The following is a 26670-nucleotide window of genomic DNA, read 5'->3' on the forward strand; positions in this document are numbered from 1 at the left end:
ACAACTTCCACTTTCTTTTTCTCTTTCCTTTAAACCTCGGGAAAAGGGTCATGGGATAGTCTGTAGTCTGTGCTCTATCCACGCAGGGAGAGGCCGTCCGGGGGTGCAGGGCTCCAGCGTCCGGGGGTGCAGGCCTCCAGCTGGACAAGCAGCCTTACCCGCAGCTGCCAGCAGCCAAGGACACGCTGCTTATAAACGCACAGGGAGGGCGCACGCAATGCTAACCCCCTGAAATGTCACACACTTTCAAATACGCGTTGTAGTCGTGCCTGTTCTTTCTTTTTCCAGAACAAAACAGAAGCCACATGGGGGCTTTATTTTGTTTGGGGCAAAAGAAAAAGTTTCCCCAGACAGAGTTCAGCTCCCTTGAGAGGTGATAGTGAGATGGGTCCTTGTGCTCCCCCTCCCTCCTCCCCCCCTTGAACAAGTCAGACAGACACAGAGAGAAGCAATCACCCTGGGCCTGGACACGGAGGGCCTTCCCTCTCCTGTCCTCCTTCCAACTGCTAAGGAGCATGATTCCTTCCTGAATGTGTTCTTAACACCAGTTTTTCAAACAGGTCATGAATACCTCACAGTCCTTTCTCCTTTCTTGACAGACATGTTGACTGTTGCCAGAAACTACCCTTGATGTGTTCCTATAAAGAATAACACCGGCTTTCCTGTTTGTCTCACAGCTACTGAACTGAAGCTGCAACTGCGCAGGACAAAGCCATCTGCGTTAAGAAGATATCAGCACACCCTCTCTCTCTCTCTCTCTCTCTCTCTCTCTCTCTCTCTCTCTCACACACACACACACACACACACACACACACACACACACACACACACGTCATTACAAAACCAGACCGGCCTCCCCTGGGTTCAAACAGTTCCTGTTGCTACAGTCTTAGTTGTTTTAAGGTGATTTTTCATCCTGCTTCCCCCAATCTCTGCTATCTGCGCCTCAGAATAGCAACAGCCAGTATCAAATGTGCTCCCCTTTCCACTCCGGCTGAACCAGCGCCTCTGAGACTCCCCAGGGGACCTCCGAACTCAGGGAGGCTCACGCATCTGTCTTTCTAAGTCGGCAGAAGGGAACACACAGGCCGGCTGCGCCCTGAGCTACAAGGAGTCCTGGACACCCCCCAGCTGGTGTCAGGATCTCCCGGGGACACGTTCAGAGAAGCAGAGGCTGGAAGAGGCCTCAGGAGACCACAAAGTCCTGAAAAACAAGGGTTCTGAGGATCGCAAACTCACGGAATATTAAAAATGGAAGGGGCTGTCGCCATCGCTGGCCTCCCATCGGTCCTCATCCAAGTCCAGTGGCTCCCATTGCTCTCCTTCTTCCCGCACGTCCACTTTCTGGCCCTGGGCCCCAGTGCTGATGCTCTCCCTCCCTCCTGGCTTTGGGTTCATCTCAAGACTACCTGTACCATTAGTTACTTCTGTTTTCAAAATTGATTTCGAATGGATTGTTTTTCTTTTTTTTCTTTACATTGAATTCAGCAATAAGACCCAAGAAGCCATGGTCTTCATGTATCAGTTATACTTCCCCTTTCTAAGTGCACAACACATTAAAACCATAACTGCTCAGAGATCCTGCTTGTTCCACCTAAAATTACCTCGCATGTGACTACCTAACACATATAACCAGTTGGAAAGCAACGCTCTGGAGATGGGGCGGCAAACTGTTCCTGTAGGGGACAGACCGCACATATTTTAGGCTTTGTGAGGCGAGAGGCAAAATCAAGATTATGTAGGTACTTATGTAACATGGGAGAAAACAAATTTCCACATGTTTCCCCCCAGACATTTAAAATGTAAAAGGCATTCTGACTCATAAGTCAGACAAAAACAAGAGGTGGGCTGAATTCGCTCCTGGGCAGTCATTTGTCAATCGCTGCACACAATCACATATCTGATATTGATTTGAATCGTCTTGCACTTTCCATAATGAAACGTAAAAAACTTATAGGATGGCTATGAAGATGAAATCGTTGGCACAACGCAGTTGCTCAGTAAAGATTCACTGATGTTTTTGTCCTCTTCATCCTCCTCACCTTCTCTCCTGATGAGGCTGCACTTTGCCGCTGAGTGCTCTGCCTGACGCACAGTAGGCTTCGCTAAATGATAGACGGTGTTATTTCAACCTGTTGGAGCATGCAGTCTCGACCTATGCAGGCCGGACTCTGCTGTGCCAGTATTTTTAAAACGCATGCTGAGTCCCCTCTGGAAACTACCTTTGAAATTCACCCAAGGAATAAGCTGAACACTTGTGATATTTTTGTGTGTGTTTTTTAAATTCTGGAAGTGGTTCTTTTGATTCCAACTACAAACCTGTGGCATAAAAGGAGCATAATCTGGACAACAGGCCAGAAATTCCAGTCCCCAGGTGGGCCTGTTTTCTCTGCTCTGCTTTATGGTCACATACAACACAGCCAGTGTCAGCCCCTTTGTAAATAGTGGAGTCCATTTGTCAACAACTGATGTTAAATGAGCATGTGTTATGTGCCCAGCCTTGCGCTAAGTGCTGGGGACGCAGCAGTGAAGGAGGCAAAGGCCCTACAATGGGCAGCCCACTTCCTCGCCTTCCTGCCTTTGCCAGGCTTGATTTCTCCTCGTGGCCCCTTTCACCCCCTCAATCTTCCATGTATGCTGGCTCTGCCCCTGACAGCAGGGACCTGATCTTTTGTTCACTGTAGCTCCCAAAGCCCACAATGGTGCTTAGCACACAGTAGGTGTAGTCAATAAAGATCTGTGCCCATGGGGTGAACAGGAAACTCTGTGCCTCTTAGTGGGTCCAGCTGGGGGGTCACCCCAAGGCGGAGCATGACACCAGCCTCCTTGTGTTGGAGTTAAAAATGGAGCCTGTCTCCTGGTCCTGACACCTCCTGGCTGTTGAATCTGAAATCACTGCATTAAGCCTCGAGGTATATATTCATTCCTTTAGCAAATTTGTGAAATGTTGGGAGTATTAAATAGGCTAACGTTCACTGTGTGGACAATGTTTAATACGTAGTGGCTCTGTTGTGTTGGTTTTCTCGTCAGCTGGAATTAAATAAAGAGAAGATAGTTCTAGAAGTTTTCTGACAATTTCTAAAAGGATAAACTGAGTAGCAAGTAATATGCCGACAAGGGTCCTCCTTATATAGGCTGAGTGTGAGCATCCGTTTATTGGACTAACATTGCTGGAGCTTCTGCCATGTGCTGGACACCATCCCGGGGCCTCGGGACACGCAGGTGATAAACCAGTCACGACCCCTGACCTCAGGCACTTACTCTCCGTGGGGAGAGATGGATGGGAATCAAACACACCAAGAATCAGAAAATGTCAGCCCTGACAGGGACAAAGCAGCGAGATGCATGGGCCTCTCAGGCCCGCGATGCTGGGGACGGGCTGGATCTGACCTGGTCTAAAGGCTCAGGAAAGGTTTCCTTGAGTGAGATCGGGACTACGTGAAGGTGTTGGCTGGACCAGGAGTGGGGACAGCTGGGGGTGAGGAGGTCAAAGCAAGGCCTAGCGCAGGAGGAGGGAATGTGAGGGTTTCCTGGCAGAGGGTAGGAGGAGCCAGCCCTGCAGGGGCCTGTAGGCTAATTCTTCTCTAGTGCAGTGATGCTCGGGAATCCCCCGGACCTCAAACACGCTGATTCTGACTCAGTGGGACCGGACAGGGCCTGTGGGTGGGTCTGCATTTCTAACGAGTTCCATGGAGATGCCCGACTGCCAGCCACAGACCACAGTGTGAGTACTAAGGTTTTAACCATGACTTTATCCATGTGAGCGGGGGAGTGGGTGGGGTTAGGCCAGGGATTTTCCCAAGATTCCTTTGGATGGATCAGCCCATCTCGCAGCTGTCACAGAGCATAACCCTCTGCCTGGAGCTTGGCGATCCTTTGGAAAACTCTAAGGTTCAAGTGGAGTTGGTGCTTTTTCCCAGCGAGTCTGTCATCTGACACTTGGTAGGCCCCGATTCTACGTGGCATATCCAAAGCAGGCTGCTTCTGCCCCACAGAAACTCTTCGGTGTGGGTGTTGCAATTCAGAAACTCTGGGAAGGGCAGCCCATGGGTATTGTTCAGAATCAAGCTAGGCTTGTAGTAAAGAAATCTCTATTTGTATTTATATTTGCGTACCTATACACAAGTATATAGATAAGCTTTTAAATGCAGTAATAGCCACACATAGGATGGAAACTCAATCTTACAAACAGTAAATCAGCTCACATTCCATCATTAAAGGATCAAGGGACTGGGGTGCTTTTGTTGCTGCTGCAGCTGCCTGAGCAGACCCAGGCTCCTCTGTCCAGAGGGATTAGCCATCGCGGGACAGCAGTCCACCAGGCAGCACTGACCCTGCAGGGGTGTGGCCGTCGGGGCGGGGATCTGTAAGATGCTGGCGAGCAGGCGACGCTGACCTGCTCTGGGAGAGGGAGAGGAAGCTGGGAGCGAGCCCTGCACTGCGGCTGCCTGCACTCTGCCTCCGGGCTTCTCTCCCAGGCCTCCTGACTGTCTTCCCAAGACAATCTGGGTGACAAATATGGGCCCAAGAAGCAAATATGCCCTTGTAAGCAATCCCAGTGGCTCCCTAGGAATGTCCCCAAACAAAGGTCGCACGCCCTGGGCTGGCTGCTCACGTTAAGTGCTCACCTCTGCGGCTTTACATCTGAGGTGGCTCCTATGAAACCCAACTACCTTTGCCAGCAGCTTGCAGAGCACAGTAAGTGAGGGCTCCTGACCAGGAGAGGTTTCTACAGAGCATTGTGCACACCTTGGACCCGGGCTCCAGTACGCACACCACTGGCCACCAGCAGGGGTGCTGCAGGCAGAGGGGGCACCCGCAGAGCAGGGTGAGTCTCTAGCCCTCATGCGCACCGCTCCTCTTGTTAGGTCAGTTTTCTGCAGGAAGGCACATCGCTACCCGACCAGGTACTCTCTGAACAAGCCCCACCCACAGCAAAGGAAATCAAACAAACTCCGGCTTCCTCAGCCCCATGAGAGCCCACGTCTGACCCCTTCTTGCCTGGGGAGACCGGCCCTGGCTCTCCTCCGGGTAACTCTGATGCTTCCATTTTCCTCCTGTTCAGCCTCACCGCATCTCTCATGCCTGACACACACACAAGCATTTTTAAAATCATGAGCATCTATATCATTTCAGGCTCGTCAATTCCCATTTTGCCTAATTAAATAAATAAGTCAAAACCTGACAGGAAAGGAAAGTTGCGAAGAACTTCCGCCCCTAGCCAGAAGGGAGCCCAGTGAGTTAGACTTGGGATGTGGTTCTTTGAATCCTGCTGGCTTGGTCGTTCCAGGAGTCGGATTTCACTTCCACGTCCACTCTGCATAAGCCTTTCATTATGCTGTGCCCAGAAGTATCAACGAAGACCTGAGCAGAACGTACCTCCTTCTCCAGAGCCGTTAAAAATTGCTGTTCCAGTAGTTCCCAACTGCCACGTTCACTCACACTTCCTAAGCACATACTTATGTGCCCAGCATGCATTAGGCACACTCTATACATACTCTATCATCTACTGGGCACCCCAATGTGGGAGGAGGGGAATTTTTTTCAAAAGTAAGAAACCAGTGCTTAGAAGGTTCAACCTGGACTTGAACCTCTGAGCTCAAAGCCATGGGCTGCGACCTTTCAGAGTATTATTGACTCTGCAGGCAGGCTGAGAGCCATTCTCTCTTCTTTTGGTAACATCACCTTATTCTTAGCTCTTGTGACACTGCGTGTACACATGGGGGAGGCAGGCCAGCGATAGTTCAGGGAGGGTCATCAAACCCACACGGGCCAATGTAAACCCTGGGACATTTACTGGGGATCCTTGGGGCAGGTGCTTTCTCCTGCCAGGTGACCACTGTGATCACCACGTGTAGAGAATCCGACTGAGAAGAGAAAAAGGCAGAGTCAAAGAGAGAGACCTGTCCGAGTCCCTACCCTCTGCTGTAACCAAAGGTGCCAAGGCTGAGTCACACAGATGACGTGTTATGAATCACAGGCTACAGCAGATTCATCAGAATAAAAATTTGGCTTCTAGAGGTAGGTACTGAGTGTGGCTTTGGAGTCAAACAACACAACCGGGTGTAAATCCTGGTTTCACTATATATCTGCTAGGTGAGCAAATTACGCAGCAGCTCTATGCCTCAGTTTTCTTACTTGGAAAATGCGGACACTAGCAGTGTGTCCCTCCCCTCAGTTGAGAGGCAGGCTAAATGACGTCAGGTGCGTGTAAAGTCAGGTGGGACCGTGCCTGGCATGGAGAGACATGCCAAGCCTGGCATGAAGCTGGGGAGTGTTTATTCTTGTATTATTATTTATTTACTCTCGGTAAATGCTCATGAGATTGATCATAATAATTTCAGGGAACAAAAGCAAGGAAAGGTTGATAACATTAAAGGTAGTGGTGAGCAGTGAAAAATACTCAGAGTATCCAGTGAGAGACGAATCTGGATACCCATCCATCTATCCACCCACCCAATCATCCATCCACCAATCCATTTGTCCAACCTCACAGCAAGTTATTGCTCATAAGAGCTGAACATGGCTAATATGCAGGAAAGAAGAGACCTGGGTTCAGAAAAGATTAATCAGAAGAGAAATCAGGGAATTATCATAATGAACATGTCAGAGGCTTCCGGGGATAAAATCAGGAAGATCAACAATTAGCTCCAGAAGCAAGCATACAAATGGAAATGAGTTTGAGTTCCTACTGAATCACAGATCATCTTCACCCATCCATCCATCCATCCATGCATCCATGAATGCATCCATCCATCCATTCGTCCATGCATACATCCATGCATCTATCCATCCATCCATGCATGCATCCATCCATCCATGCCTATATCCATGTGTCTATCCATCTATCTATTGTTTTAAAAGAAAGAGAGAAAATCCATCTATCTAACCATTCATCTATCCATGCATCCATCCATGCACCCACCCATCCGATCATCCATCCATTGTTTAAAAAAGAAAAAGAGAGAGAGAAAACCTTCCACTTATCCATCCATCCACCTATTCATGCATGCATATATCCATCCATCCATCCATCCATCCATCCATCCATCCATCCATCCATCCATCTATTCATGCATGCATATATACATCAATCCATCCGTCCAACCTTCTCTCTCTCCCCCCTTGGCTTTATTCTATACTCCACTACTAAACTCTGAACACTGGGCTGTGCTTTCTTTATCCCTATAGCCCTGGCACACAGTACAGAGTCTTTAAAAAAGTCGAAATTAGTAAGTATCTATTGAATGAATAAAAGAATGACTCTCAAATACAAACACTCCTTTCAAGGAACTTATCTTCCACAAATCAGTTTGATCCATCCAACCTTCCTTCCATCACACAGTGTCCATGCCTCTTTCAGATTATTCCTGGAATGAGCCTTGTACCCTGGAAGAGTCATCGGGCAGCATCTGTGTTGGCCCAGCAAAGTTTCAAGCTCAAGCCCTCACCCAATAAATTTTCTTTTGTTCCTCTGGAAGCAAGGACTGCCTTTTATTTTTATTCTGTGTTTCTTTCATAGAAAATTAAGACATCTCAATCCACTCATGGGTTTGTGGGTGTAATACAGGGTGTGACTTAGTGGTGAGTACACAAAACATAGAACTTATTCTTCTATTATTATTTATTAACTATTGTATTAGTTTCCATGCAAACAACTATAAAACTACTTTTGCTCCACTCTGTATTTGTCGCAGCTGTTGTTTTCATAATGCAAGACCTATAGGAAGCCCTTCCCCTCATTTTTGTTAAAATATTTTTTTCTTTAATAAAGAAGGTTGTAAGTTTCCATTGCTATTGTTTTATCCCGGGTGACTCCCCATGAAGTTGCCCAATTCCTTCCATCCATGGCTAGAGAGCATCTCAAAGCCCGTGCCTGTGAATTCAAATTAGAATTACAAACAGTATTCCTGTTTATTTATCCGAGTGCAGTAGCAGACTCAAAAGTTCAACCAAAGCACAAAATTTTTCTTGTGGCGTAAGCTCAGGGGATTGTGGTCTAAAATGAAAATCAGATCATTGTTTAAAAGAGAGAGAGAGAGAGAGAGAGAGAGAGAGAGAGAGAGAGAGAGAGAGAGAAACACCTCACACAGAGCATTGTTATACATTTGAAAATATCTTTGTGTTCCTTCGCTGTTCTTCTAAGAGTACTAACGGGTCAGTCCACAGGAAATGCAGGAATACGTTATATTTTAATCAGGGCACATAAAACACTGTCTAGAATGTTATGTTGCCCGGGGGAATGCATGGAGCAGGGAACATTTACAAACTCCAGGTCAGTCTCCCCATTACATCACTGTGAGAAAAAAACAAATTTATGAGGTTAAATTATATGGATGTTATATATTGGAACTGTTAGCCCATTCCCAAATGAGAATGTTGGCTGAAATAGCCAGATTCCCTGAGAGAAATTTCTAGGCCCTTTATTGTAGATGTTTTTATGGTAATTTTACACACACACACACACACACACACACACACACACACACACAAAGTGAAGACGTATTCTTTGAAGGTAATGAAATTAATAATAATAATAAAAAAAGCTAAATTCCAATATAGAAAGTACATAAAGGAGTTACCTACTCTTCCCCAGAGATGAAACGCAGAAGTTATTTGTGGGACTCACCCATGATTTATCCCATCTATTCCTCATCTAAATGATTGGAAGCACAGATGTTGATGCTATAACTCCACTTCCAGTAAATAATTCCTCAAAGGACTCACATTTGTTTAACCTTAGTCACAGGATGAGAAAACTTATTAAACATTTATGGAAGGAGCAACACAGATTTTTGGTTGATGTCTTGGCAAATTTGGAAACTCATAGCCCCAGTTTTCCACCTTCCTTTCACCTCTCTAAAAGAGAAGGATCTTCGGGGAAGTGCCCGTACCTGGATAATAGAGACTCCCCCTCCTCCATCCCTCCATTAGCAGTGTGGCTTGACAGTAAACAGCAGGCTGCCATGCTGATCTCAAAGCACAATAATTAAACCAAAGGGACAGCAGACGAGGTATTCCTATGGGATTACAGAGGAAGAACAAAACCGCACCCTGGAGCTGTGTTCTTAGGATAGCAGGCCTGCTTCTGAGACGAGCACGCATTCACACGCGAACGTGCATGCACTCAGTCATTCAACAACATGTACTAAGACCCCATTACATTCAACCCTGTGGTATCTAACTATCCCAGAGGCTCCAAGAACCAGGGATGACCCCTTGTTCATTCATTTGTTCGTTCCTTCATCATTCATTCATGTATTCAATCAAAACACCTACTGTGCTCCAGGTACAGCAAACGAAGTGGCCCTGCCCTAACCGGTTTGGCTCAGTGGATAGAGCCTCAGCCTGTGGACTGAAAGGTCCCAGGTTCGATTCCGGTCAAGGGCATGTACCTTGGTTGCGGGCACATCCCCAGTAGGAGGTGTGCAGAAAGTAGCTGATCAATGTTTCTCTCTCATCGATGTTCCTAACTCTCTATCCCTCTCCCTTCCTCTCTGTAAAAAAATCAATAAAATATATTTTTTTAAAAATGAAGTGGTCCCCACGATTTGAAAGCTGAATCCCTGACATGGAAAAGGAAGTAGAAATGGCAACAGGGTTTAGAGCCTGCTTCTGGTATTAAGATCTGTCACTGATCACTTCCCCACAGAGGGCTAAGTTTCCTGTGCAGGGGCCTTACTGTCGCTATGGCTTTGCTTCCCTCTCACTCATGTACATCACCAGGAGGGTAGGGCAGTGCCACCACGGCTCCCTGGGGACATGCCCTGTGACATCAAACTCACGTTCTGGGTTAAGACCTGAAGAGCTGTGCGCTGGGTCCGCGAGTAGCTCAGCCTTGGCAGGACCTCATGCATAGACCACGCCCCCCACCAACACAGACTTCATGATACTCCTTCCTCCCAGACACACGTAGCCACACCACAACATACCTAATCTAGCCGCACAGGAAATATACTCACATTCACAACACATATAACATGCGCACGTTCACAACTCACACCCACCATGAAACAGACCCACGGTGCACACGCACACAACACACGTCCGGAGGATGGCGCTGGACGTGGCTGTGAAAAGCATCTGGTACCACGTGACCCCTCCAGACCTCGAGGTCCTGCTTATCAATAGTTCCACCGCCGGCACCAGGCAGCGCTCGCCATACATGTTCGCTGAGTGCCCTTGAACTGTTCCCGCGTCCAACTCCAGCACCAGCTGTTAATGATTCACCGTGTGACATGACCCAGGGAAGCCCTCCCTGACCCCGTGCCCACGCGACCCCCACGAGCTCCAGCGTCCACAGGCAGCAGCTCTCCAGCTGAGAAGTTGTCCCTTATACACTCGGAGTCGATAGGCCACTTCTTGTCTGTTGTTCATGCTTTTCTTTTCACTTCTCTCTGCCCCAGGCCCCACCCTAAGGCAGCGAGAAGGAGTTCTCTTTCCCCCCCTTTATTGATTAAGATATTACAAATGTGTCCTTATCCCCCCAGTGTCCCCGTATCCCCCCGATCCTGCCTTCACCCTCACCCCCTGTTGTCCACATCCATCGCTTATGCTTATGGGTTCTAGCCTTGTTGGCAGCTGGCTGAGTCGCACTCCTTATTGGGATTATTGACGTATTGTATTATGTTCAGTTTACTTACTCCAAGCAGACAGCTAGCAAGTGCCTACTCGGTGCAAGTTAGTCGCTTAAATGTTTGGCTAGGGAGGCGTGCGTCTCAGGAAAGTCTCAACAATGTTCAAAGTATGAGATATTACTGCTTATTTTTCTCAACTGATCCTCACGCTAAATGCAGTAAAATCTCACAAGCGTTTATCTCTATGTAAATTACTTATGTGACAATTGTAAAAATTCCCAAGAATATGCAGTATAGGATTATGTGATAGTGAAAAACTTTAAAATATGCTAAAAGCCTATCAACAAAGGAATTGATGAATGAGTAACAATGTACATGCTTATGGTGGAATAGTATAAAGCATCTATGAAATAGCTCTATTTTTTTTAAACCTGTCTTCTCTTTCTCTCTCTCCTTGTTTTTTTCTCTACCTACCTATCTTCCTATATACCCGGATAGAGCCCCAAACAGAGTGATAAGCCAACTTGTAAAATATAGTGTGAGCCTATTTACATAACATTTTTTAAAAACATGTATGAAAGTATAATGATGCTCCCAGCTACATATACATGCAGGTAAAACTATAAATAATGGAGCTATCCATACCAAATCCTTAGCAGTGCCTCTCTCCAGGGAGAGAGTGATGGGGAAGTAATCATACTTGCTGAACACATTATGTGCTATGCACGATTCTAAGTACTTAATAAGTACCCATTTTTAAATCCTCATAATGGTCTTGGGAGTGAGACTCTCCTTATGCCTACTTTACAGGACTGAGGCTCAGAGACTGTAAGTTTGGCGTTTAAAGAGGACTTAACTTTATCTGCAAAGTGCAATTCCTTTATATCTGAAATTTGCTGATCACATGAAATAAGCTCATCTTATGTTCTTTCTTCTTCTAATTCATCTGATTGACTATTTCCATCCAATATTAATAAAGAAAAGATTTATGTTAAAGACAATAAAATAGGATGATAATTTCATTCCATTTCTCATTAAAATAACCTCAAATCAGATAGCTAGGCAGTTTGCCAAACTTTGTATTATTACAAAGGTTTGTTTCAAAATGCCACTTAAGTTACGAAAATGTAAAATGGTGTAAGCCACTAAGCAAAACGGTATGGAGCTACCTCAAAAAAATTAAAATTAGAACTATGATCCAGCAATTCCACTTCTGAGTATTTATCCAAAGAAAATGAGAACACTAATTTGAAGAGATTATGTATCCCTATGTTCACTGCAGCAAGATTTACAATTGCCAAGGGATGGCAGTAACCTCAGTGTCCATAGATAGAACGGATAAAGATGTGGAGCATATATATATACAGTGGAATATTACTCAGCCAGTAAAGGCAATGAAATCTTGCCATTTGAAACATCATGCATAGACCCAGGGGATATTACACTAAGTGCAACAGGTCAGAAATATGACAAATATGGTATGATTTCACTTACATGTGGCATCTAAAAAACAAAACAAATGAGCAAACAAAACAAAACAGAAACAGGCTCATACATACGGGAAGCGAACTGATGGTTACTAGAGAGGGGAGGGCTTCAGGGCTGAGCAAAATAGGTGAAGAGGATTAAAAAGTACAAACGTCCAATTATGAAATAAATATGTCATGAGAACGTAATGTACAGCACAGTGAATATGGCCAATGATATTTTAATAACTTTGTATGGTGCAGATGGTCGCTAGATGGATTGTGGGGATCATTTTGTAAGATATGTAACTAGCAAGTCACGAGGATGTACATTTGAAGCTAATAGGATATTATATCAATTACACATTTATTAAGAAATCAAAACCTATTAAAACTACCCATATTAAAAAAAATAACACCCCCTTCCTTCTTACACCACCAACTAAAAACTACTGCTGATTTTTTGTTTTTATGAAAGATCCTATTATGATTTCTGTTGTAAGCAACATCCTCCCTCTGAGATACCACCTTTTGAATTTGGAGGTCATCTTTTTTTTTTCATATCACTTAGAGCACTCATTTAAATGTCACCTATAATTAAATACTTACAAGTAAGAAACACCTTTACAGACCCTGACCATCAATATTTTAAGAGATTCGAGAGGGAAATATCTGTGAGGGTTGCTTTCCACTCTCTGAGAGAAATAACGGTGCTTGTCATTGCGTGTGGCCCACGTGTGTGGCGGCCAGAAAAAGGCAGGGCCTGCCTGAGACTCCCGGGCAACAGATGGGCAGCGTCTGACTCCACGACACACCCTCGAAGGGGCTGCAGGAAGTAGGTGAGCCCGACTGCTTCTTGAGGCGCCCCGGATGGACCGTGTTGGGGGTTATCATGTGTTTTTCCACTTTTGTGTAATAAACAGAAATGGACTTTTGCAAACGCCATTGTGGAAAACAGAAGAGGCTTTCAAAATCTTATTTTAAAAAAAATCTTCAAAGATTCAACTTTTAAGATGGGGTTTAGGGATTTAAATAAGCAAACTGAACACCGCCCCCCCCCTCTTTTTTTTTTCTTTGACACAATTGACTTACTTTTATTAGATTTCAACTCACGCCTTTGGCCTGCACGGATCTGTACTAGACTGTGAGCTTTTATTTATGGGCCTACTTGCTGTTGAGCATTAAATAATGTGAGAAGAGACAAAGCACAGTATCTAAGAACTCGGATTCTGATAGGCAGACCCTAATTAAAAGCTTGCGTGATCTACTTGAAAGTTTCAACACTTAATTTCCTATCTATTCAATGGGCCAATAATAATAATACCGGCCCTTTGGGATGTGGTGGGGAGAGACTTTATATAAATGGCCTGTACGTGGTCAATGCTTGGCAAACTACTAAGTGTACTAGCATATACATTTTGGCTTAGTGGTATCCCGATTAATAAATAGTAGCTATACGACCATGACCATTCTATTAGCATCACATCTTCATCGCCAGCATCATTTTTATCCCGCTCGCCCATGGAGGCACAGATGCTCGCAGAAAAGGGCTTGAAAGTCTGATTCCTGGAGAGAATCAGGACAGAGGGAATGAACGAAGAGAAAAAGAAGAGGGACCGCTGAAGTACGTGTGAGAATATATGAAAAGGGTAACAAGAACATGGAGGTGGTTTCAAAGAATTAAGCCAGGTTTTCCGCCCTCTGGCCAAACAGGCTTTCCAGAATCGAGAGAGAGTAAGAGATAAAGAACCACGTCTGGACAGTTCCTTTGGTTACTTTTTGTCTCTGGACTGCGGCACCCAGGGTGCCAGCTGGCTCCTGAGCAGACAGAGCTCCCCCCCCCCCCCCACCGCCATACTCACCGGGCTGCCTGACTCTCTCCTTAATGCAGGGGTTCTCTGGGCTCCAATGCTTGGTGCTGTGACCAGGTAGGTAAGTGCCTAAATGGATGCATTTCTCAGTTGTGATACATTAAGGAAAGTGGTCCCCACCATTTCTAAAAACATAGGTGATTGCCACGAGAGAGTGAGAGTGGAAAGAGAGACTACTTATATTTCTTCTTTTCTGTTGACTAAAAGCAAAAAAGTGAAAATGGACTCCTCAAATAATTGTTGAAGTATTTAAGTACTTTGGTATTTGGGAGAGGGAGAGGGAGAGGGAGAGGGAGAGTTCCAGGGGAGAGGGACAGAGAGAGGGGAGGGGAAGGGAGGGGAGTAGAGGAGGAGGAGGCTGAGGAGGGAACTTGATTTCCTCCATATATCCTGTAATTCAAAGCCACAGTGGGTACTTAAAATATTCGGGGCCTCACCCCCACGCTATGGAATCAGCACAGCTAGGCTCTGGCCTGGGAATCTGTAAGTTTGCGTTTAACAAGTTCTCCACAAGCGATGAGGACGCCACACAGCGCTGGGAGCAGGGGCCCATTGCAGATGCCAGAGGGGATTCCCAGGCCCTCATGTTGGCTGTTGGCGACCTGTCCTCTGCGGTGCAGACTTCCCAGAGCTGCTCTCTGGTGTCTCTGGGTGCGGGTTGGGTGGGGTTCCTTCTCATTTTCTGCGTTCTTTGAAGTTTTGATGAAAGCCTCTGTTTTCCGGGTGTTTTTCTGACCTGAGGGTGACTTGGCAGACCTTGCTCACAGCTGGTTCACCAACCCCTGCCCCGCCCAGGCCTGCACGTCTACAGCGTCCTCACATGTAGTCATTCGGGCCCATCCTCGTCATGGTGTGGCAACATCCTCCCCCCAGCTGCTGCTTTTTCAATTCATTTCCTGGTAATAACTCCCTCTTTTATTTACGTACACATTTTTATTTGAAAATGAAATTTTATGTCACTGCAGCCAGTGGAAACGGCATTATTTGCCATAAGGGATGATCACTGGACCATGACAATGCAGTGTTATTGTTGTATTTCCCGCTGGATGTCTCTGAAGCTGAGGTCTGCTCTTTCTGATCAACACGCGCACGAGGATGTGTAAGACGGGCGAACACCCCACGAGGCTTCCTCACGGATTAACTCGGGCCTTGACCCCGTGGTCAGAGGGGACGTTGTTTTCCACGTGGGCCTGACCCGGTGGCACTGGAAACTATCGGCACCAGGACGGGACGGGGCAGCCCTGGCTTCACAGCGCTCAGGGCTGGCCCTGCCTCCAGGTACCCCGCACAGAGCGCGGCAGGCTGGCAGGGGAGCTGGCACAGGAGCTTCCATGGAGAAGACGGTGGCTGGGTGAGTGGTCTCCGCTCCCTCCTCCTCACAGGCACCCTCACCTCCTTGGGTTTCCTCACTTTGACTCCTAATAATCATGGCATTCTTTCAAACAATGCTTACCCAGGGCTTTGTGTTCATAAAGCAAGTGACATAACATCTCCTCCGGGTCACAAGCTCATCATCACGGTGGTGGTTTTAGTGACCTAACATTTATTGAGCGCTCACTGTGTGTGAGACACTGTTCCGAGTGCTCTGCGGTTGCTAATCATTTGCTCCTCCCCAGAACCCAGAAGTGGGGCTTTAGTGATCCCACTTACCCATAGGGAAATCAAGGCCTGAGAGGGATGATCAACTTGTTAATGTGGGCTCAAATGTACTGACCACTTACCATGTACCAGGCATGGGCTAAGCATGTTATCTGAATTATCTCAATGAATCCCTGTGAAAACCCACGGAGAGGCCTTTTAGTGGGTCTGGTTTGCTAATGAGAATGTTGGAAGCCTGGGAGGAGAAGGTGGGTGAGGTCACAGCAAGAGGAGGGGGCGCAGGGGAGACTGAGCCCTTGTCTGAGTGCAGAGGCTGCTCGGGGCCTGGTGTTATACTGTCTTCGGGAGATGGGGAGGTGGGTGGGGGGGTGCTTTCAGGGCCCCAGGAAATGTGCTTTGTAAAGAGTGGCCTCCCCCCTGGAAAGACAAGTCTAGAATAAACGCAGCTCCCAACACTTTCCCTCCTCTCCCCTTTGGCTCTGAAAACCACAGACTGACAATTTGCAGTAACTACCTAATATATAACAAGAGGAGAGAAAAGAAAGAATTAGAGAAAATATTAATAGGACAAATAGCTCTTTAAAATTATTATTTACAGCCGAAACCGGTTTGGCTCAGTGGATAGAGCGTCGGCCTGTGGACTGAAGGGTCCCAGGTTCGATTCCCGTCAAGGGCATGTACCTGGGTTGCGGGCATATCCCCAGTAGGAGATGTGCAGGAGGCAGCTGATCGATGTTTCTCTCTCATCGATGTTTCTAACTCTCTATCTCTCGCCCTTCCTCTCTGTAAAAAATCAATAAAATATATTTTTTTAAAAAATTATTATTTACAGCTTCCTTCCACTCGTACCACCTGCAATTTTCCACACATCCTATCTACCTGTTGACCAAGTCTCCCATCTCCCCCACCATCATACTGGCCCAAGTCATCACCTGCTTTTGACCCAGTTGATCCTGGAGCCACCTAGGTGGTCCACCTGCTTGTCCCTGGTGAGTATATGGCAGCCAGAATGATCCTGAACTCACCTGAGTCAGATCCCTTCTCTCTCTGCTCCCAGTCCTCCAAGGCTCCCTGCTTCACCTAGGACCCCTGTCCCTCTGTCCTTGTCCCTCACCCTCCTTCCCTGTGCTCCAGCACCCTGGCCTCCTGACTGCTCCTCCAGTGCACCCCACTGCATACCCCCCGCTCTGCTCTCTCAGACCTTAATGCAGGATGCCCTCCCCTGAGGGTTGCACTTGCCTCCCTTGACCCTCTGCCTTGGCACGCTGTGACAGATATCTGCTGGCAGGTTTGTGACATGCTGGTTTGTGAATGCCAGCTCCAAGGAGGCAGCCATTGGGTCAGGCTTGCTCAAGGCTGGGTTCCAGCACCCCCACAGCACCCGGTCCACAGCACAGCTTCAGGAATATTGGTTAAATACCGGTTCGAAGACAGCAGAAAATCCACTCCCTCCCCCCCCCCCCCATGCTCCCTGAGGTCCCAATCTTTTTGTCCTAAAATACACCTTTACAGGCACCAGCCAGCCTCATCTTCCCTCTCTCAGGCATATCTGAAGGTGACAATTAAACCGTGAAGAAGGCGTTACCAGGAAACAGCCTGTAGCCTTCTCCCATTAGCTTAACAACCCCTAAGCTTTGGCGCCTGGGGCCTGAGGGGATGAGCCCAGGTTTGCAGGTGGGGGAGGTGAGCAGTTGCCAAACCCTGGGAGGCTGGGAGCCCTGGAGGCTGCTGGGCTGGAAGGCAGAGCACCTGCAGGGAGGAGAGGGGAGGTGACCTCTGGTCCTGAGTGAGGATCCTGACCCCTCCCCTCCACCAGCCAGGCTCCATCCCAGGGGCTCCGCTTCCCAAGAAAGTCTACGAATTCAGATCATCAGCAAGCACTGCCTCTAAGATGAATAAACAATATTTACGGCAAAAGGGTGATTCACTGCTCCTCAGTTAAAGGCAGATGGGGACATGATGAAGAAAATACAAGTTTATTACTAAAATCTGAGGCTTTGTAATTAATATTTCCTCAATTGATAAATATTCATGATCATGATTGGTAGAGTTCTGCCAAAAAATGGTAGATGTGTAAAAGAGATCCTTATACTCAAAAGTAATTAATTAGTATACAAAGTAATACAGTAATTAAAGTTATTTATTCATTCATTTATTTACAGCCTCATTTACTCATTCATCAGGAAATATTTATTTAGTGCCTGATAGGTACCAAGAACTAATTCAAGAGTCTAGATTTCTCCTGGAATTCCTACAGAAAAAACAACCACAAACAAACAAGAAAGAGAAAGAGAATAAACCATTTTTTTAAAGGAAGAAGATGCAATGTAAGTGCCAGAGACAGCGCCAACTGGGTACAAAACCATATAGAACAATATCAAAAGGAGGAACTAAACATTGAGCAATCCACTCACGTGACTCAGATTTCACTGGTTTTACATGTGCGTATGTGCACGTCTCTGTGTGTATTTAGTTCTGTGAAATTTTATCACCTGTGTAGGCTTGCGTATCCACCATCAGAGTCACGATACAGAACATTCCAGTACCACAAGGACCCCTCCTTCTGGCCGTTCACAGCTCTGCCCACCCTCCTCCCCAGCCCCCTGCCTCATCGCACCCTCACTCAGTCCCTAACCTCTGGCCACCCGGCAACTTTTGGCTATCTGTTCTAATTCTCTGTCCTTCGGTCATTTCAAAATGTGATATACATAGAATCATATCATATCATATGTGCTACCTTTGGAATTGACTTTTTAAAATCAACACCCATCAACCTTGAGATGCACCCGGGCTGCTGCACCCAACAACCAATAGTTTTGTGTCTGTGTTTTAACTGCCGAGTAGCATTCCAGCACAGGTAGAAAGGTAGCCCTTGTTTAGATGAGCAAAACTCAAGACAAATGCTTTCAAATGTGATCCAAGAATTTCTTTTCCCCGTCTAATTTCTCCAAGCTCATGGTCTCTAAAACTTTTGCATTGTGCCCTTCCCGGTTGTTAAGCAGAGCTAAATACTAGTACATTAATACTAGGATTACCTAGCCATGCCTCCTGAATTCTAAATTCTAAAATTTTAAACAATGTTAGGCATTGCTTTAGCATCACAAAATATTTGAGGATGCCCAGAGGACATCTTTTTCTGTGGTGGGATGTGAAAAGATCGAGAGAGGCAACGCTTAGAAACGGCACATGGCTATTTTAAAGATGTTCAAATCTCTCCGAATGATTGGATCATTTCACCCATGGAGTTTGCTGTGAAAATAAATATCTCAGCAAGTCCCGCATGCATCTCAGATTTCCTTTCTGTGTGTCTGCATATGTGTTCGGTGTCTTCATAAAGGACCCGCGTCCGATACTCTCCTGATGGCTTCTCCGACAAAATGAGCAACACGAATACGGCCACACGGCTAGAGACACTCATTAATGTCCAAGTTAGATTCAGAACCATGTGTTCGCACAGACGCCTGCCCAGGAGTCTGCGGACATAGTCCAGGAGTGGAGATTGGGGCTGTAAAGTCTCTAGTTTGTATTATTACTTCCTCAAGACCCAGCGTATTTTGAAACCCACTTTAAATGCTATCCCTAGGCTGTTTTCTCTGAAAAAAAAAAAAAAAAGTTCCTAAAGCAAATGACAGAGAGGTCAGTAGTAGTTAAAAAAAGAAGAAGAAATTGTAAACCAGTGAAAACAGTGCTGTATGACAGGGGCCTGTAGCACACGGTGCTGTTTCTTACTGCAACATCCAGGTAATGGACCTCAACGAGGCTGCTTCTTATGTGGTTAGAATGACTAAGCTCCCTCACAAGCGAGGAGCTGTTTGCCAAGGGTCCCCCTAAGGAACCAGAGAATTTCTAACTTTAAATGGAACTTACACAACTTAAAATAATAAAAAATACAAATTGGTGCCAATTATTGAAAATCGGATATGGAAAACCTCCTCCAGGCTGAGCAGGCTGTAGGAAGGTAAAGACAAGACGACAGAAAACACACTCTGGATTGATCACAACATTAGAAAATGAAAATACATTTCTCCCAAAGAAATGAAAATATAACGGCATTCTCAACTTGAGAAGCAATAAAATTATTTGTGTGCCAAGCTTCCTTTAATACCACTGTGATATTTTTTTTTCTTTTTAAAAGTCGCTCAATTTGAGTGTAATTAAATAGGTAATGAAAAGCACTGCTTCGGGGAAGCGAAGCAAGACACTCTCTAACCGTTAGTTTAATGTATTTCCAACTGACTTTGCATCAAACGAAAATGATACTCTGTGTATGCCTGGTCTTAATATAGAATTTGTCAAGCAATTCTGTGCGTTTGAAAGGAACTTGGGTGGATACAGGCATTGCCTTTGAAATAGTGGCTGAGTCTTCCCAGACCATGACATACCTAAATAAAATTGATAGTACAAACACAGGATGGAAAGGAAGCTGCCCCCAGCGTAGTTAATGCGGGTCCTGTCAGCTGATTACAGCCCCGGCACCCACATGGACAGGGGGCCTGGGTTTTCTTCCTGGCGGATTCTCCTAAGCTCAGCCCCAGCCAGGAGCAAAAGTGCATCATATCCCCTGCCTTGAAGAATGCCAGGCTCGGTGCCCCTTTTAAAACCTGCTCAATTGAGAGTACAATTCCCAAGCCACTGGGAAGATAAATAGATCATCCCAGGTATTATCCAGTTGGAGAAATTCCATCAAAGGAGTGAGAAGTCAGCTGAGATAAAAGATAGCATAACCCTCTGTTGGGGAATGTGACAAAAGGCAAGATGCTTCAAGGGGCAGATCTGCTAAAGATGCCTGGGAGGTATTTGTTGGGTGTGAAGTTTCCCCTGACGGTAGCAATAGAATCTCGAAGTAGAACCGAGATGGCTGGTAGAAAGACAGATGCACAGTATTTCTGAGGAATGCTCCGGCCCTCCTCAAAAGTAAGCCCCAGTGTCCGACCCCCAACCTCAAGGGGAGCTTCACTGTCCAGAAGTTTCTCAGAGCGCCCCCTCCCTTACCTGCTTCCACTCCCACTCCCTGTCACTTGCAATCTGCTGATTAGGGTTAATGTATTGTGTCCTGATATGGCAGATTAAAAATGAAATCAATAAATGCCTAAAACAAATGGGCTTTTGAAACGTCCCATTCAATCTGAGTCTTTAAGGGTGAGGCGAGGGTGGGAGAGGGAAGTCAGGACGGGGCTGGGGAGGAGACCACTTAAGTAATCGATGTCCCTCCAAAACACTGTGTGGAGGCTGCACATGTTAGGCGTCTGTCCTTCATTTGTTCAGGGATCTGCCTTAAATAACCAGACCAGCCAGGACAGTTCATGCCGCTGACCCCCTGTGTGTGTGTGTGTTTACGGGGGGGGGGGGGGGGTGCGTGTGCTCATTATTCCCATTCATCTGTTAAATGCATGCTGTTTGAGTAAGCGAAGGGGGTCTATAGCATGTGGTATTTACATCTCCAAGATGTGAACTTGGCTTTCGGAAGTATGTTTAAACAAAGTGAGAGGTCCAGGGTCCCGTCTCCACCCCAATTCCTACTCTCCTGAATCTCATCCCACTTGCCAGTGAATTACAGGTAAGCTTCCCCCTGAGCCCCTGCCCCCTCCCGCCCCGAGACCTCACGGGTGCATCCAGCCACCGCTGGCTGTCGTGAGGCCGAAAGCAGACTGCTCAGGCCATCTCTCCTCTCCACTGCGGTACCCTGATGGTCCCTGCTGAATGTTTCCCATGTAAATAACCTGTGCTATTAAGGTGCAAATTGTAACTTTTAAGTAATGATTGCTAATAGTCTCATGTTTACTGCTACACAAGGACATCCATGCAAACAAAACCTGCATTATTCATCTCCATAGTAAATAAACACAATAAATCGAGGGGGCTGTTCCTTCCTGCCAGACTTTGCCGAGATCTGGGTCGTCAGAGAGCTTGTGAGAGTCAGCGAGAAGGAGTGTTTCATCTCCCTGGGTGGGCAGGATCAGAATCCTATCATTTATAGACGCATTAGATATTCGCCTGGAGACGATCCCCAAATATTCTGCGTTGTCCTGCAGTCGGCTGGCATGACACGAAAACAATAGTTCGGGATGGCGAAATAAAATATGTATTACACGTGTGTGTACAGAGACCGCGATGGATTGTAGAAAACAGACCCGGTAGCGTGTCAATCTACAATTTAAAAATTTGAACTACTCTGTATCCTGCAAAATACAAACAAAGCCAAATACTGTTCTGTTTTGTTTTATCTTCCTGCCATCTTCTCCATCTTCCCTAAAATGGACAGGGGGTAAGGGGAGATGCCCTCATAGAATTCTGCAATATTTCCACAAACCCCTGGGGTACCGCAGGCTGCTTTCTAAACTTTGTTTTCCTTGCCCGAAGTAACAGTATGGTAGAACAGCACAGCTTTAGGAAGTCAGGAAGAACGACATTTGGGAAATGTTCTGCCTTAGATGTTTCCTTTAAGAGAGCTGTCTACCTCAGATCGCTTCCCTTTGAGGGGGGAGGAATATGACAAATAAGGACTAAAACCCCCCACCATTGTATCATCTCGCTCCTTCTATCTGGATCCCTGCTTTATTAGAAAGCTCTCTAATTGATTCCTTGAAACATGGAACTTAAAACTAATACTGCAAAGGCATCCAATCGCCTCACACAGGGCTTGGGAAGGAGAGTCTCGGCTCGGATTCACTCCCAGGCTTTTTCTATCTTACATTATTCATTAATCAAGCTGGAAATCACGCTTTCAACAGCAGGCCCTGGGAGGAATTACTTACAGTTGTGCTTTGTGTTTAATTTTAAGCCGTGATACCAGTTAGGATGGCCTCGCTCCTAGGACCCACCTTCTGCCTCCCGCGGCACGTTAACGGGCTAAAGAATCCCAAAGTAGCGAACTTTCCTCGGGAATAGCCACCTTGGCCGAACAGCACAGCACCGATGACTTCAGGGGAGAGAAACATTGCGTGCGAAAATGCCCGCTTTATTCATATGTGTGCAAATAAATACTGCGGGAGGGGCCCGCTGTGTACGAAGTGAATTACTCCCTTTCAGCTTGACAAGGGTTTCAGTGAAAATAATAAAAACCATGAAAACAAACATCTAAAGACAGGAGGAATACAATAGGCCAGAAAATTGAAACTACAGTCACAACTTTCTCACACACATGCACTCCACAGTACACAGGCAGGCCAGCACCAGGAGGTATCAGCTTAATGAAAGGACCTGATTTAAATAATGTGATGCAGCAGTCTGTTACATACACCTGGATCCTCATTGATCAGAAAATAATTATAATCAAAGTAGTGCAATTCTGAGCAGTGCACTTTTTGTAATGAGCTTACTACCAAAGGAGACATGTCCAGTCATTCTGGTAATTTAAATTACTGCCTAGTTGGTTGATGGCCTTTACCGGAACAACAAGGGGGGGAAAAAGAGTAATTTTCAGGGCAGTATCACTTCTTTCTGGACTGCTGCCCAGGGTTCTCTTTTGGGACAACAATGAGGACGTTATCTCTAATAATCTAGCTACACTTAAACTTGTGTTGCCAGAACTAGACAGAGCAGGCTTACTCTTCCGAGTCCAGAGGCCAGGGTGCACCCCAAAAGCTGTCAGATCACAGAGCAATCTAAGTTTAAGGAATAAGTCAGTTCAATGTAGAAAGGGACCTGGGTCAGAGAGAGACACTGTTTTCAAAAGAGGTCGAGTTGTAAAACGATCACCTCACTCACTAGGTAGGTCCTAAATATGCATCGTGCTAAAATATTTTAATTATTTTGCTCTAAGGGAAACGATCGGGAAATGCACGAATCAAAGCTTTATAAGTGATATTTCCGCATGCAATCTCCACGCGGCAGCTCTGCGCTCAGAAGGGAAGATAATTGTGGATATCTCGAAGCACATGCACTGCCATTCGGGCTGGAACCGGGCCACGATGGAGGATGAGCTTGGTGGTCCAGCCTGTTCAGACACAAACACCCACTCTGCCCAGATTTGGAGCTAACTTTGGATTTGTTCTGAGGGTGGCTTTGCAAAGTTTAGGAAAGTGCTCCACCGAACTTCTCCCATGTTTTGCGCGAGTAGAAACAGAAGGAAATGTGGTGGTGGGTCCGCCGGGACCAGCCTGCACTGATGCTGCCTAAAGCTTGAGGGTAAAGACAGAGACGGGGAAGAAAAACAACTGAAGCTTTTTGCTAGAGCCCCGATTCAACCAAAGGACACAAAGAAATAAAAACGCCCACATTAAAAGCCAAACAAGATAATAATTGTGCATGTCTGGCTCTGAATCCAGAGGGCAAGGCTTGCGTCACTGGCACTCTGAGTTACCATGGTGAGTGATTTATTGATATATATCAAGAATGAATAGATCAAAGGCAGCGAGATGACAGGTGATCAATCAAATGTCAAATCAAAACTAGCAATCAAGTGGAAAGCTGATTTTTCAGTGGGTGGGTCTGGCAGGAGAAAAATGAACTTTCATATTACACTTCCGAGAAACAAAACCCCAGCATACTATTAAAAAAGCAATTAAGCAACCCAAAATGAAAAAAAAAATCCTTTAGCAGGTCTATTGTACTGATCCATTAACCTGTTCCTTTCTTTTTTTTGGGGGGGGGGGGTGAGGTGGGGTGGTGGTAAGTGAAGATTCAGATGGGATAGTTCCTACCATACAAATCAATTTACAAAGTTTGCAACTCACTCTGGGCAAAGAAAAACCAGAGCTGTGTCAATGTTCTATGGGACACCCCCACCCCCCTTAAGAGAAGGGAGAGTGTTGATTCGATTTCCAAACGTGGATCCTTTTAGCAAACATATTCAAAGGTTCCTGCGTTTCCTGAAGCGGTTTTTTTCCACCTTGGCGATCAAAGCTAAACTCCCATTGCTCACCCCAAAGCCAGCCTGCAGCCCAGGCTTGGACAGGGCTCCCACTCCAGTGCCCCAACCCCAGGGAGAGGAAACGCTGTCCCTCCAGGCCAGGAGCCCTGGCACTGACCACGCAGAGGGATGGGGGGGTGGGGGTGGAAGGACTGTCTGCTACTCCGCACCCCAAACCCTCAGCCCAACTTTGGCCCAAGAAGCGAGAAAGAGACTGGGAGAAAGTTAGGGGTGGGGTAGAGGGTAGAGGGAAAAAGTTTAAGGAGGGAAGGCTTGGTGGGATAGCACCCCCACCCACCAGAGCCTGCGGAGGGGAGGATTCGGGAGATCTGAGAAGGCGAGAGAGGACGGGGTTATCCTCGGGGCAGAAAGGGATACCCAGGAGCGACTCCCCAGGAAGCTGGGGGGCTGGCATCCTGGGCACCAGGGCCAGGAGGGCGGCGAGGGGCTCTGCGCACAGAGCGGCGGAGGGGCAGCCCCGATCGGAGCCTTCTCTTACCTGCCGCCCGCTTGGGTGCCTGCTGTTTCCTCCTTGGCATCGCTCAACTTCGCTCCAGTCCCACTTCTGGCGCCCCAGCCCCGGCCGCGCGCGGGGCCCGCGGTCTCGCTCGCCTGCCGGGTCTCCTCCGCCTCCTGCCCGGTGGCTCCTGGGGCGTCTCGGCCTCTGTCCCCCTGACGATCCCCCCTGCAACTCCTCCACCGCGGGCCAGCGACCCCCCTCCTGGGTGGCAGACACGGGTGGCTTGTGCCGGCTGGTTTGAAGTAGAGGTTGGCTGTGCCTTGTTTGTTTGTTTGTTTTGAATTTTTTTTCCTCTCTTTCTCTCTCTTTTTGTTTTTGCTTTTTTGGATATTTTTTTTTTGGTTTTTGGTTTTTTTTTGTGACTGTTGAGACACTTGATTTCTTTATTAAACATCCAAGACCGGGTTCGGATGGAAGGGACGAGGGACGCACACGCGCCACACGCACACGCGCGCCTAAAGATAAGGAAGGAAAAAAAAAAGGCGATCCTGGGAAGGTAGTGGTTTCTTCTTCTTTTTCTTCTTCCTCCTTCGCCCCTTTCCCTCCTCCTGCACCTCCTCCTCTTCCTCCTCCTCCTGGCCGATCTCTATGGCGGATCCGCGCTGGGGGGAGCGATCACTCACTGTAGGTTTGTGGCTGCTGTCAGATCCCGGCTGTGAGTGATACGCGAGAGGACAGGCGCGGGTTTGGGAAAGACAGAAAATCTGGAATTCACTCACTCACTCACACACACACACACACACACACACACACACACTCACACACAGACACACGGACACACTCACACGCGCACGCACTCCCGCTTCCTCTCACACACTCACACCCCCACATATGCACACACTCACATACACACACACACACACACACTCTCACACACACACAAGACAGGGCGAGGCGATGCCAGCAAACATCGATCCTGCTGAACAAACTGAACATTAACAAACTCCTCCTCCTCCTCCTCCTCTCCCCGCGACCTGATGACAGGGAGAAATTTACTCCCCAGCCGCAGAGCGCCAGGCAGCGGGAGTCTATTAAAGGGACAGTGTCCCACCAGGGAGCAGGGCTGGGGGCGGGGCGGGGCGGGCTGGCACCCCTGCCCCTGCTTCTGTTCTCAGGGAGCCCTGGTCCCAGGGTGAGTACCTGCCCACCAGGCGCAGGGACAGCCCTGGGGGAGGAGGGGAGGATGGAGGGGGATGTGGGAGGAAAGGAGGCAGGGTGATGGCTAAACTGGAAGCTGGGAAGGGAGCTGCAGGGGGGCCAGGCCAGCCAACCAGCAGGGACCAGGGACAATATTTGGAGGCTGAGAACTTAGATTTGCTTCGGAGGGTAAGGGGGAGGGCCCTTTATCTGGTGATGACCTCCCCACCCCCTTAAGTTTAAGGATGGCCCTGTCCCTCCCCCGTTCTTGTTAATCAGTGGATAGTCATAAACACAAAAATCTCCCATCGGCCTCCGTGAGAGTTTAGTCACATATTCCTCTCTTTGTTTTGTTTAAATGGTATTTATTGAGCACCTATTATGTGCCTGTTCTGGAGACACAGCAGCCACGAGAGAAAGGGAAGAAACTGGTCCTCTTAGTGTTTATGTTTTAATGCGGGAGCGGCCTGGTCGCCCACAGGTATCCAGCCTTGCTGAAATCTCACTTTCCCCCAGAGGTCTGCCTTACTTACAGTGTTACGCACACATACTCGCCACCCTGTTTCTCTGTTTTTCCTTTTTTGTTTACTGTTACCTCCCCAATGATGACAAAGAACAAGACATAGAGTAAGTGCCCAATCAGATATTG

The 26670-nt window shown here is 47.0% G+C and overlaps 1 protein-coding gene across 3 annotated transcripts in view; it reads right to left on the bottom strand.

Moving 5' to 3' along the window:
• The window catches only part of TSHZ2 (teashirt zinc finger homeobox 2), a 425385-nt gene extending 399587 nt beyond the window's left edge, over positions 1–25798 (bottom strand). For all 3 annotated transcript variants that reach the window (XM_059705277.1, XM_059705276.1, XM_059705275.1), the window contains exon 1: positions 24864–25798. In XM_059705277.1, coding sequence (XP_059561260.1) covers positions 24864–24903 — 40 coding nt within the window. In that variant the 5' untranslated portion in view covers positions 24904–25798. The remainder of the gene's footprint in view (positions 1–24863) is intronic.
• Positions 25799–26670: the final 872 nt, after the last annotated feature.

Source organism: Myotis daubentonii, chromosome 8 (genome assembly GCF_963259705.1).
Source record: "Myotis daubentonii chromosome 8, mMyoDau2.1, whole genome shotgun sequence".
NCBI classification, from domain to species: Eukaryota; Metazoa; Chordata; class Mammalia; order Chiroptera; family Vespertilionidae; genus Myotis; species Myotis daubentonii.